The sequence below is a fragment of the Malus sylvestris genome, chromosome 10 (genome assembly GCF_916048215.2).
Source record: "Malus sylvestris chromosome 10, drMalSylv7.2, whole genome shotgun sequence".
In the NCBI taxonomy this organism is placed as follows: domain Eukaryota; kingdom Viridiplantae; phylum Streptophyta; class Magnoliopsida; order Rosales; family Rosaceae; genus Malus; species Malus sylvestris.
In genome coordinates this window covers 15,581,206-15,593,241 of record NC_062269.1, presented here as the reverse complement: position 1 = coordinate 15,593,241, position 12,036 = coordinate 15,581,206, and the positions used below count along the sequence as shown (strand labels likewise).

Genomic DNA, 12,036 nt, shown 5'->3' with positions numbered 1-12,036 from the left:
CTGACAAGCAATATAAAATAAACATTGAAACTTAAAATAAAGATAGAAAGAACTCTGAAAATTTCAGCAACTTCAATGGATGAATGGTAAGCATGGCACACCTTAAATCTCTACAGGAATTTCATATATATAAGGCAAAATGGTTGAATCTAAGGAGGAAAGAGTTTTGGCGTTTTTGAGTTATTTTAGGACTCTAAAAATCAGGTATATAGTGTTGGAATGTGATTAGGATTCCTCCTTGTAGCTAGAGATAAGACAAGATAAGGTTGGATAAGATAGGATAAGATAGGATAAAATAGGATAAGATAAGATAAGATAATGTTCCTCTCCAACTAGGATTCCTTTTTCTTGTGTAATTCCTTGCCTTCCAAGCCTCTACTTTAATTTCACCAGATTTTTGCACATGTTTAGTACCTCTTAAACACCAAAAACGTCCAGCCCATATTCTATCCACACAGGCTATCCAATATAAGTCCAAAACTGCTCCAAATTGCTCCATTTAGCTATTTATTGTCATCTTTACCAACTGGACCTACAATAATACGAAAATAACTTAAATTACTACAATAAATGGAAATTAACTAAGTAAATGCAAAGAAATAAGATAACAAAGTCACATAAATATGCTCCTATCAAGCCGATCGAGGAGCACCTTCAGTTTGGATAGACAGCACTGCTTCGAGGCATACTGGTTATTATCCAAGTCTCGGTCGACAAGGATTTTCGAATCCTTGTTGGTTAAGGTCATCTTATTAGCCTTCTCGGCGAAGTGAGGTGTTACCAGGTTACTAGGCTCGGCACATTGAAAGCCAAGTTTTATTTTATGATTGGGTATTCACAAGTACATTTTAGAGTTTGGCATTCTGATGGCCGAACCACATTTACCCTTAAGACATTTATCTCATTCAAGTATTTATGCCTAGATAGTTTGGTGCTAGTTCGACGTGTTTATACTCTTATGAATATAATTAACGTGACTGAACCCAGCACCAATGATTTGTGAACTTCACAGAACTAGTAGCCTTGTCTTCAGGCTCTAGAACCCGAAGGTCGAGATGTGTTCCTTCCTCGGCCACAGTCACAAGATCAAGAAGTCAGCAACACGATCAACGCAACATCAGCATATTTTACTCCTCGACCAAGCTCGCCTGTCGAGTTGACACACCCCGCACATAACCGAATGACGTAGTTAGCTTATTAGTTATTTAGCCTACGCGCCACATAGGCATGGTAGTTTTTAAGGTCAACAATATCGTAAAATCAGGGACGGGTCCTAACAATCGCACGTATGACTAGCTTCAAAACTTTTGTGAAGGGGTCGGGTCAACTACAAGGTTTGACACCATGATCCATAAACCCCTCTTTATGCTCTATTCTTTTCACTGGATTTTATTTTTTAGATTTTCCTTTGTGGAAATATGATCTTTTAGCGAATGTAGAAAAATGAAATCGTTGATATCATATTTTGATGTTTATGGTTAACTGAAATATGAGTTGATGCTTTGTAGTTTCTAGAGACTTAATAAACTCCAAGCAATATTTCCATTAACTATAAAAATCTGAACGTGATATCAACAATCTGAACCTGTTTATCTTTCTGCATCTGCTAAAAGATCATGGTTTCAAAAAAAAAATCTGGAAAAACAAAATTTGGTGAGAATAATGTAGCATAACATAAACGACAGTCAGTGGTCAAATTTAAATCGATGGTTTATGGGATTATTGTGGTGAATTTCAGAGTTGACCTTTTCATAAAAGCTGTAGAATCATTACGAGTGTTTGTATATTATTTTTTTTTTACCTTTTCACACTTCTACATTAATTAAAAACTATTAAAAAACCTTGCTACAACAATACAACAATAGCTCTAGGGTTTAATCTTACTGATATAGTAATGTACTAATGTTTTTTTTAAGGTAGACAACTGGTGGCAAGCCATGGTTATCCACCTCTTACGAGGGCTAGGGAGACTCACAGAGACATTCCAGACTCTCACTGGCTACAAGTCGGGCTTCCACACCAACAATGGGTTTTGAACCCAAGACCTCCAGTTTTTAGTTTTAAGGAAACCTCATAATCTGCCTTTTATCACTGGGCCACTAGCTCGTGGTTATGTACTAATGTTTTATTGGGTATGTAATATTTGAAAGACAAATGTGTTTTTATGTTTTGAAGTAATATTTATGTGACAATGTGGTATGAAGATACTAATTTAATTTTATGTTTATCATGTGATTATTTATTGAAGTATCATGTATTTTTTAACAGGTAAAGGATCGGGCCATATTACCCGTTAATATTAATAGGTCGAGTTCGGGTCGAGTCATATTACTCTGTTCATTTTAACGGGTGTTACACGACACATTATCAGGTAAGTCAAGAAAATGACATGAACACGGAAAACACGATACAAACACCACCCTAAATTGACAAGGCTAGATATGTAAGATCCCAAGAATTTATTAACATTCTAAGGTAAATTTTGAGGAATTATTATTTAGGTTTGAATAATTCGTTCAGATTGGATTTATGACTAATTAGGCTTAAATCTTCTATTCAAGCTTGTTCTTGCACAATTTGAGGGCTTTGAAGCCTATTTGATGACTGGACAATGATTTCTGAGACATTAAGGTTAAGATTTACATATGATCAAATTTCTAGGATTTTTTACAAGTTTCATATGGATGAGATTTAGATAAATCTAATGTTTGACTTGAAATTCATCAAATTTGGTCCTTAAAGGATGTTTGTATGGAAGAAGTGAGTTTTACTGTTGATGGATTGTGTTTTGGCTTGAAAGATATGTTGAAATTCTGGGAAAAATAAACCTCAAAGCTGTTGGTTTTCATACTAGGGACTGAACAACAAAAACAGTTTTTGTATTAGGACGATTGTGTAATTATCAAAAGTTTGGGGACCTATTCGAATTAATAAAAGTTCAAATACAAAATTTTTATTTTGGTTAAGTGAAGGTCCCTATTGGTTACAGTTGTGTTATAGGAATAAAGTTTAGTCATTATATATGGACACATAGTGACATATTTTAATTGTTGAACTAGGACTCCAATTAGTCACGACACTTGCCTTCAATCAATGTATTGGTGAGGAATATTGCTTGCTTGGCTTGGAGACCAGGTAGGGGGATCCTCACTTACCCTAGTTATGGAATTTTGTGAGTGTATGTATATGTAAATATACGAATACCTGTGAAAGCTGTATATATTTTGCTTTGATAGAACCATGAGAAAAAATGACGACCGTCTTGGGAGTGAAGGGGGCATAGCGACCGTCTTGGGTTTCGATCCCCTAAACCTTTAGAGGGGCTACTACTAAGGGATTAGTACCGCTACCTTTCTAGGAGAGATACTAGGATATCTAAGGGTAGAGAATTAAAGGACACTCTCGCTACACCTTACCATAAGTATGTTTGTTTGGAGTTGGTCCAAGTAAGGGTGTAGTTGGTCATTGGACCGGTCATCAGGCATGTAGTGATTTATTGGGATCCCTGCTTTCTTTTTAAAAGGAAATTGTGTGAGAATACAATCTATTTTCAAAACTAAACAATGCTTTTGTTGTGCATCAATCATTTTCCTATAGTATATATATTATTGTATATTATTTTCAAACTTAGCTGGGTGGATTCCCTGAGGTGGAGTGATGAACATTTGTGATGCTCACCACTACTTTATTACAGGACCGGTGCACCTACAATTGGACAATCTAGACTAAAGATGGGACAAGAGTTGTTTGTTACTTGTCAACTTCTTAATTTTTAATTGACGTTCCACATGTTTTTGTTTGTACATATGCTTGATTCCCTCTATCTTGAAGGAATCTGTTGTAGCTAAACTTAGCGCTTTGTACTTTCCAAATCGTACCTAAGAGTTGGTTTTGTTGTAAATTGTAAACTTCGTCTTTAATGACAAAAATAAATTATTCAAATTCCATTGCCTTTTTATTCTTCGTCTTGCCAAAATGATTTACACTTCCCTAATGCTTAAAAATAAATGATTTTACTTCCCCTTAAATAGGCTTATGTTCTGTTAGGACTGCAGTGTTATAGTGTTGGAATTTAACACTATAGTATTGCGTTACTAATAAAGCGTGCCATTGTTACGTGCCCTTTTTTCGGGCATGACAAGATAGAAGAGAGAAAAATAGTGCACTCATATTATTTCAAATAATAAAAGAAAGCAATGCTGCTCCACCTAAGACGTAGGCACACTTATCAAATCTCGTAAATATTGTCTATCTAACATGTGTTATCTTTTTCTTTTTTTTGAAAAAAGAAAATAATAAAAGACAAAAGGAGGCTCAAAAGTGGAAGAAAGGAGGAAGAGTTCACTTACTGCCACGCCTAAATGCCAAGTCCATCCAACTCTCACCAACTTATGTTTTCAATTGGAATGAAAGTGGATCCTACCTAACTATGTTAAATTCTATTTTTATAATGGAGTAACCAAGTCAGAATTTTGAAATTCATTAACTAACTAAGCTCGATATATATAATTATAGTCCAAAACATGAAAGTGTCAAGTTGTCACATCCCGGCCTGGGGAGGACCACTTCCCGGGCCCGCTCTACCACCATAGCACGATATTGTCCACTTTGGGCTTACCATTCCCTCACGGTTTTATTTTTGAGAACTAACGAGCAACTTCCCAGTGGGTCACCCATCCTGGGAGTGCTCTAACCTCCTTCTCGCTTAACTTCGGAGTTCCTACGAAACCCGAAGCCAGTGAGCTCCCAAAAGGCCTCGTGCTAAGTAGGGATGAGAATATACATTTAAGGATCACTCCCTTGGGCGATGTGGGATGTCACAATCCACCCCCATTAGGGGCCCGGCATCCTTGTCGGCACACTTCCGGCCAGGGATTGGCTCTGATACCATTTGTCACATCCCGGCCCGGGACAGTCCACTTCCCAAGCCTTTACCATCATAGCACGATATTGTCCGATTTGGGCTTACCATTCCCTCACGGTTTTGTTTTTGGGAACTCACGAGCAACTTCCCAGTGGGTCACCCATCATGGGAGTGCTCTGGCCTCCTTCTCGCTTAACTTCGGAGTTCCTACGGAACCCTAAGCCAGTGAGCTCCCAAAAGACCTCGTGCTAGGTAGAGATGGGAATATACATTTAAGGATCACTCCCCTAGGCGATGTGGGATGTCACACAAGTGATACATGATAATACACCAAGGAAATTGGTCATCCATTCCAAAATTTTCACAAACATGATGCATGTTCGAATTCTGTTTGACTCTTTATAGAAAAAAAGTCACTTTTTCCGATTACAAATCACTGTTTGAGATGTGTGAACTTCTAGGAAAAACTTTGAATTGGAAGGGTGATCCTCCCGGTGAATGTGAAAATATGTTATTGAAATTACAATAAGAAAAATTTATGATTACTCTTAAATTACAATTGCCTGAAATGAGGCATGACTTTTTATGTTAGATCCCATATCGCTCAGGGGTGAGGATCCTCTATGCCATATATGTACATGCCCACCTCTATATAGCACAAGGTCTTTTGGGAGCTCGATAACTTCGGGTTCCGTAGGAACTTCGAAGTTAAGCGAGAATGGGCCAGAGCATTCCCAGGATGGGTGACCCACTGGGAAGTTTTGCTCGCGTGAGTTCCCAAAAACAAAATCGTGAGGGCTTGGTCGGGGCGCGAAGCAGACAATGTCGTGCTATGACGAAAGTGAGGTCGGATGTGACAATTTGGTATCAGAGTCAATCCTTGGCCGGAAGTGTGCCGACGAGGACGTCGAGCCCCTAAGGGCGGTGGATTGTTCGATCCCACATCACCTAAGGGTGAGGATCTTCTATGCCTTATATGTACATGTCCACCTTCATATAACACTAGGCCTTTCGGGAGCTCGATGGCTTCAAAAATATGACATCGCCCAGGGGTGAGGATCTTCTATGCCTTCCGGGATATGACATTTTATATGTGAAAAATCAAATAGTTTTGGTTTCAAATGTACTTTAAAAATACATAGTATAATACTATAAATTCCACATTGTGCAGTTTCTCTCATACGTTTTCGTGAAGAAAGAGTGCAAAATTACTTACCTTGAGTGGCCAATATTTATTCCCAAAATTTGATAAGGAAATTCTAAAGAAATCTTAGTGAATGTATTATTTCCATATGATTAGCAAATTGTGGCTGCAGTTTCACCAATATAAGGCAAAATAATGATGACGTGATAGCTACAAAAGATGGTGTCACCAAAATAGATTTTGATTTTTTGATTTTTTGATTTTGAAATTAAAAACAAACAGTACCTAATAATTTTTTGTTGCAAAATATACGACGAACGAATAGAATATGAAGATTATGAAAAATGGGAAGAGGATCCCTCATCCCACCAAAACCCAACCACAACACGTCCTACAACCGATGATGATACTATTCACCATATCGGTGGGCCCCAATTCCCAAAGCATTGAGTCTTATTCCAGGAACCAGATCCCCTCCTGAGCTTTGTAAACAGAGTCTCTTAAGCAAAGGATCTGAGATATTGAAATTTGATCAAATGGCTACAATTATTATAACTTTTAGAAGACTTTTCAGTTTATAACCGTTTGATCAAATTTCAACGGTCTGATCCTTTGCTTAGGAAGCTTAGTTTACGAGGGTATCCGGTTCCCTGATTCCATTAACTGAGAGCCCAGCCAACCACTCACCAACCCCGGACCGGTTCCTGGTGGCAGGTCCAACCAACCATCCGGTTTGAACCGGAGACTTCATTCCATATATATATACCCGTTCTTTCCTCTTTCACAATTCAGCTTCATCTTCCTGTTTGTACCTTTTAGTCATATAAGAGAAGAAAATCTGGTGCTATCCAAAGCGAAGTAAAAGAAAAAAAAAAACACAGAGCAGCAATGGCCGCCAATGGAGAGGAGCAGCAAACTCAGGCAGGAAGGCACCAAGAGGTTGGCCACAAGAGCCTTCTCCAAAGTGATGCTCTTTACCAGGTATATATTTTCGTAATCTTGTGGGCGATCTTTGATTCGAGCAATCATAATCTAATATAAACTACGACGATGGAATAAAATGGAATATAAACTTGGGTGTCAAGGGCAAACTGCCCTCGTCAACTTGGCTATGCGTAGGCGTGCAAAAGTTGAAAGGTGATTAAGGTTGATGACGAAGCTCATGCTTTGGATTTTGGGTTTTGATTTGTGCAGTATATACTGGAGACAAGTGTGTACCCAAGGGAGCCTGAATCCATGAAGGAGCTCAGAGAAGTGACTGCAAAGCATCCATGGTTTGTGAATTTTGATTTAATTTTCATCAATTACCTAATTAAATTCATTAATTTCAGATTTTTTATTTTTTGGGAGATTAATTTTCAGACATTATTTTCTTAATTTGTTGTTTATAATTTCAATTTTTTTTTATGGTAAATAAATAGGAACATCATGACCACATCAGCTGACGAAGGCCAATTCTTGAACATGCTTCTCAAGTTGATCAATGCCAAAAACACCATGGAGATTGGAGTCTACACTGGCTACTCCCTCCTTGCCACTGCCCTTGCCATTCCTGATGATGGAAAGGTCAATTTTCATTGCCTCACCTTCAACAAAAAGAATACCTAAAAATATTAAAAAAATAAAGTAATAAAACTTGAAATTTATTAACAGTTTTGTATATTGATTGATTTGGAAATGTCACAGATCTTGGCCATGGACATAAACAAAGAAAATTATGAATTGGGTCTTCCGATAATCGAAAAGGCCGGTGTTGCCCACAAGATCGACTTCAGAGAAGGCCCCGCCCTCCCAATGCTCGACTTATTGATCGAAAATGTAAGTATCAAATTTTCAAAAATTGTTCGCCTAACAGTCTAATATGTTATGTCGTTTTTTGGTCATATCCGAGGAGACAATGTACCATGGTACATAAAACGCATTCTTTGGAACTCAGAATTAATGTTGTTATTGCAGAAGAAGAATCATGGGTCGTACGATTTCATCTTCGTGGACGCTGACAAAGACAACTACATCAACTACCACAAGAGGCTGATTGATTTGGTCAAGGTTGGGGGTCTCATTGGCTACGACAACACCCTATGGAATGGGTCTGTGGTCGCGCCCCCTGATGCTCCACTCCGCAAGTACGTCAGGTACTACCGGGACTTCGTGCTCGAGCTCAACAAGGCACTCGCTGCTGACCCTAGGATCGAGATTTGCAGGCTTCCTGTTGGTGATGGCATCACTCTGTGCCGTCGGATCAAATGATCGACCAACCCTAATTGGTCTGCCAATCATGCATATATGATGAAGAAAAATGGTGTTTCTTTTTATTATTTTTCTTAATTTACTTTGTATTTTGGATTGATTGTGAATGTTCATGTTCATGTGGGAGAATTATTATACGGCAAAATCCCTTGTCAAAATTTGCTGCAATAATTTACTTTCTAGTTTCTTTTGCTTTCTGGGTTAAATTGTGTTTGAAGTAAACATGCAAGTGGTCTTTTATTACAGTTATAGAGATGAGTGTTAGCTCTTACATTATGGCATAGTTTCGAACTCCATCGAGTTCTTAATTTAACATTTAATTTAACAAATCTATCGTTAAACCAAAAACAAAAAAGAATAGAATCTTCTAGTTGAAGAATTTCAAAAATAAAAATCAATAGAAATTTGTCATTGTGGTGATTGTGGTCATGGTGCGGGACTCCATCCACCAACTCACCAACTCACCAACCATTTTTGTTGACAGCCTTTCTTGTTTGCTCATATTTGACTATTTGTTCTCTATAGTTCTTTTCTTTTCTTTTCTATTAAAATATTTAGAAAATATGATTTTAATCCTTGGTTAAGATTACAGTTAGAAAAATGTCTTATGCAAGATTAATTATTGATTATAGTCCTTTGACTATACATCCATGTCAGCTTTTATTTTTTTTGGTGGTTTTATTGATTCTATTTTTCCAACATTGCCCATATGTGATTATGGACAATAACAAATTTTAAATGCTGAGTTATGAGTGTGCAATTATTACTTAATATATTTTCAATTGTTGTCCATTTTAAACAAAAACGTTCAGTTGTATGAATCTTTCATCATCCTCTTCTATGGTGTTGTGCAGATTCTTTTCTTTGTCTAGGAAGTTTAGCATTTCCACTAAAATCGTGTACATGGGTTTTTGTTAGGATTTGTTGTTTGTTTTGTGGAATACTTGATATATTAGTTCAATATTTGTATATGATCTGCATATTTGTGCTGCACATGGTTTCAAATAGTTCTCATGCCATTAGCTCCTCTATATTTTGGCGCACTATAGAAATGAGGTACACTAATCCAACATAGGTACCATGGTTTAGGTACATTAAAATTCTAATAATGTCTTTTAATTTGCAAGTACTATGTATTAGGTACCATATTATAGGAACCATGCTATAGATACTGTGGTATAGGTACCATGGTTTAGGTATATTATTTACTTATTTTGTATGATGTATTCATTAAAATTTGATTTCTAGAGTTTTGTTTCATTGTGATATGAAACTTTTTGAATTCTAATCAATAATTTCGTTTTCTTTTTTGGTATGTAACTGAATTTCTTATTTTATAGGAGGAAATGAAGCACTCAAATTAAATATTAATTGTGGGGGTATTTTAGGAACTAAAATACACATAAAGACATTAAATCCAATGAAATATGAGTTTTAATGTTAATTCTAAGGTGGACATCCAGTCAAGGGACTAATTTAAATTTTTTATCTTGTACCAGGTTTTTATGAAAAGTTGATCTATGCCAAGGATTAAACTCCACTTACCCCTTAAAATATTTAGCCACGGTAATATATTTTTTTGCAGGCCAAGAAGACTCATAGAGGCATTTCAACCTCTCTCTGAGCACCATCGTGTGATTCACGAGCGTTAGGAATCAAAATCAAGACGTACCATGTGAAATATAGGCCTAGAATTAGTCCCCAACCATTGAACCACCCCGTGGTAGTTTCTCTATAATTCTTTTAGGTTGAGACTTGGTGAACCACTTTAATCTCATATATGTGATCGGATCATATTTATATATATTTTTACTTCAAATTCACTCGTCTTTTCTTAGTTAGTTCCTTATATTTTTGAGCTATTTACGTTATTTTTGTGTTTATAGGATTTGTTATGCAAAGAAAATAAAAATAGAACAAGTGAAATTTTATGTAATAACTTCGTCAAGATTGTATTCCATTAAAATAAGTTGGAAATAAGTACATAGAGTAATTAACGTCTTTCCTATCTAGCCAAAAACATAAACTGAAAAGTAATTTAATGAAAAACTCATTTTCGACATGTTTGTGTGAAATTTGCATGCAGGATCTCTTTATTCAGAGTTGGCAGTCAGTGGGATTATATACTGAAAGTCTTAAAGAGCATTGAGAGGAGAATAATAAGGAAAGCAAAGCTGCCTTTGCAGCTGGCGTGAAAAGAAGAAGGCCAGCGTTAGAAAAGGAAGCTGCTTTGCAGCTGGACAAGGCGGGCAGAGGAGCTGCTTTGGCAGCTGGATAGGTCAGAAACAAGAAGAAAAAGAAAAGTCAAAAAGTTAGTGAGGGCAGCGAGGCTGCCAGGAGGAAAAGGAAAAAAATAATAAAAAGATGCTGCCCAAAGTAGTGCAGAAAACGGGATAAAAGAGAGCAGGCGCAGAAAAATGAGGGGAGGAAAGCTTCCTTTGGGCAGCGTGGAAAACCAGAAAAACGTGAGAGACTAAGGTGAGAAGGGGAGACTTGCGAGGAGCTGCGGGAAAGAAGGAGGTCAGGGAGTACGGGACAGCAAGAATAAGGAAGCACAGTGAGGGCAGAGAGCAAGGCTTCACTTCTTTCTCTCTTGGTTAAATCTTTCCAAACTCATATTTTATTTCTGTTTTAATAATGTGTAACTAAATTTATTTTGGCTAGAGGTTAATTCAAAGCCATGAATATATTTGTAATATGAATTGATTACCTTCAGTTGTGATTTCTGAGTTGTGATTTAATTTGCTTAACTGCTTGATTGATAACTAATTTTTGTATGTCGATTAAGGATGCATACTTAATTTACATGCATGAATTTGATGCTAGAATATAAGTGAATTTCACCTAATCGTTATGAACTTATATTCACAAGTAGTGAAGGTTGCTAGTCACAATCACGTTAAGTAAATTCTTGGCATAAGTTTCATGCAAATCATAGTAACGAGTGCCTCGTCAATGCTTATGTTTTTCATAGAACTTAATGATTCTTGCTTGTATCTCTATTATGCAATTCATGTAGGGAACTTGTAGGGAATGTTTTGGGTTGTCGTATGCAATCATCCAACCCAATAACTTGTGGAAAAACTGAGGGTTAATTAGTGCAATTCACGGTTAATTTGGGGCGTTGAGATTTACAATTTATTGAAAGAACAACTGAAAATCAATTTAGGTTGCATATGTGTCATGTGTGGAGAAGAACCCTCTAGCTAGTCCGTCACCTATCCTTTCACCTTAATTCATGCTTTTGTCAATTCTGTAATTTATTTAAGTTTAATTTACTTCTCGTCAAAACCAAACACCCCCCATTATTAAATTATATTATTTAGTTAGTTTTCATTGTTGTTAGTCTTTTAATTCAATTTCCGTCTATTTCAGTTCCTAGTGTCTAATTTGATTGTTTTCATTATTTTGATTCATTCTAAGTGTGTTTCGAGTTATTAGAGTTTTTAGCCTAGTTTTGTGTCCTTGAGTCTTGTTTAATATTTTTAAATTAATTTAGAATAGATTAGCAATCCCTCCTAATCCCCGGCCTAGAACGATACCCTACTTACATCTATACTACAATTGTCAAAAAGAGGGTTTAATTTGTGTGTCAAGTAATTCTCGCATCAATATGTTAAAAAAAAAATCAATAATGTTTGAGGCAATATTTTGTATCAAGTTTATCCACCCAAAACTCCCAAATTAATGTTGTTGTACGCATGGTTAGAGGCTTATTTGTTAGAATATTAAGGTTATGAAAGTAGGTTCATAATTGAATAAAATTGGCATATTATTT

At 36.5% G+C, this 12,036-nt stretch overlaps 1 protein-coding gene and 1 long non-coding RNA gene across 4 annotated transcripts in view; both read left to right on the top strand.

Moving 5' to 3' along the window:
- LOC126585527 (uncharacterized) overlaps positions 1 to 11,063 on the top strand; it is a 77,347-nt gene extending 66,284 nt beyond the window's left edge. Inside the window, exon 2 of the long non-coding RNA XR_007610567.1 lies at positions 10,925 to 11,063. This is a non-coding gene — a long non-coding RNA (uncharacterized LOC126585527). The remainder of the gene's footprint in view (positions 1 to 10,924) is intronic.
- Positions 6,804 to 8,534, top strand: LOC126585520 (caffeoyl-CoA O-methyltransferase-like). Of its 3 annotated transcripts, none has more exons than XM_050249973.1 (5): positions 6,804 to 6,989; positions 7,215 to 7,282; positions 7,430 to 7,574; positions 7,695 to 7,826; positions 7,965 to 8,534. In XM_050249973.1, exons 1-5 carry the CDS (start codon positions 6,897 to 6,899, stop codon positions 8,256 to 8,258), a joined length of 732 nt encoding a protein of 243 aa, XP_050105930.1. In that variant the 5' UTR covers positions 6,804 to 6,896; the 3' UTR covers positions 8,259 to 8,534. The 3 variants fall into 3 exon arrangements, with proteins under 3 accessions (XP_050105930.1, XP_050105929.1, XP_050105928.1); XM_050249972.1 differs by having other exon boundaries at positions 7,206 to 7,282; XM_050249971.1 differs by having other exon boundaries at positions 7,203 to 7,282.
- Positions 11,064 to 12,036: the final 973 nt, after the last annotated feature.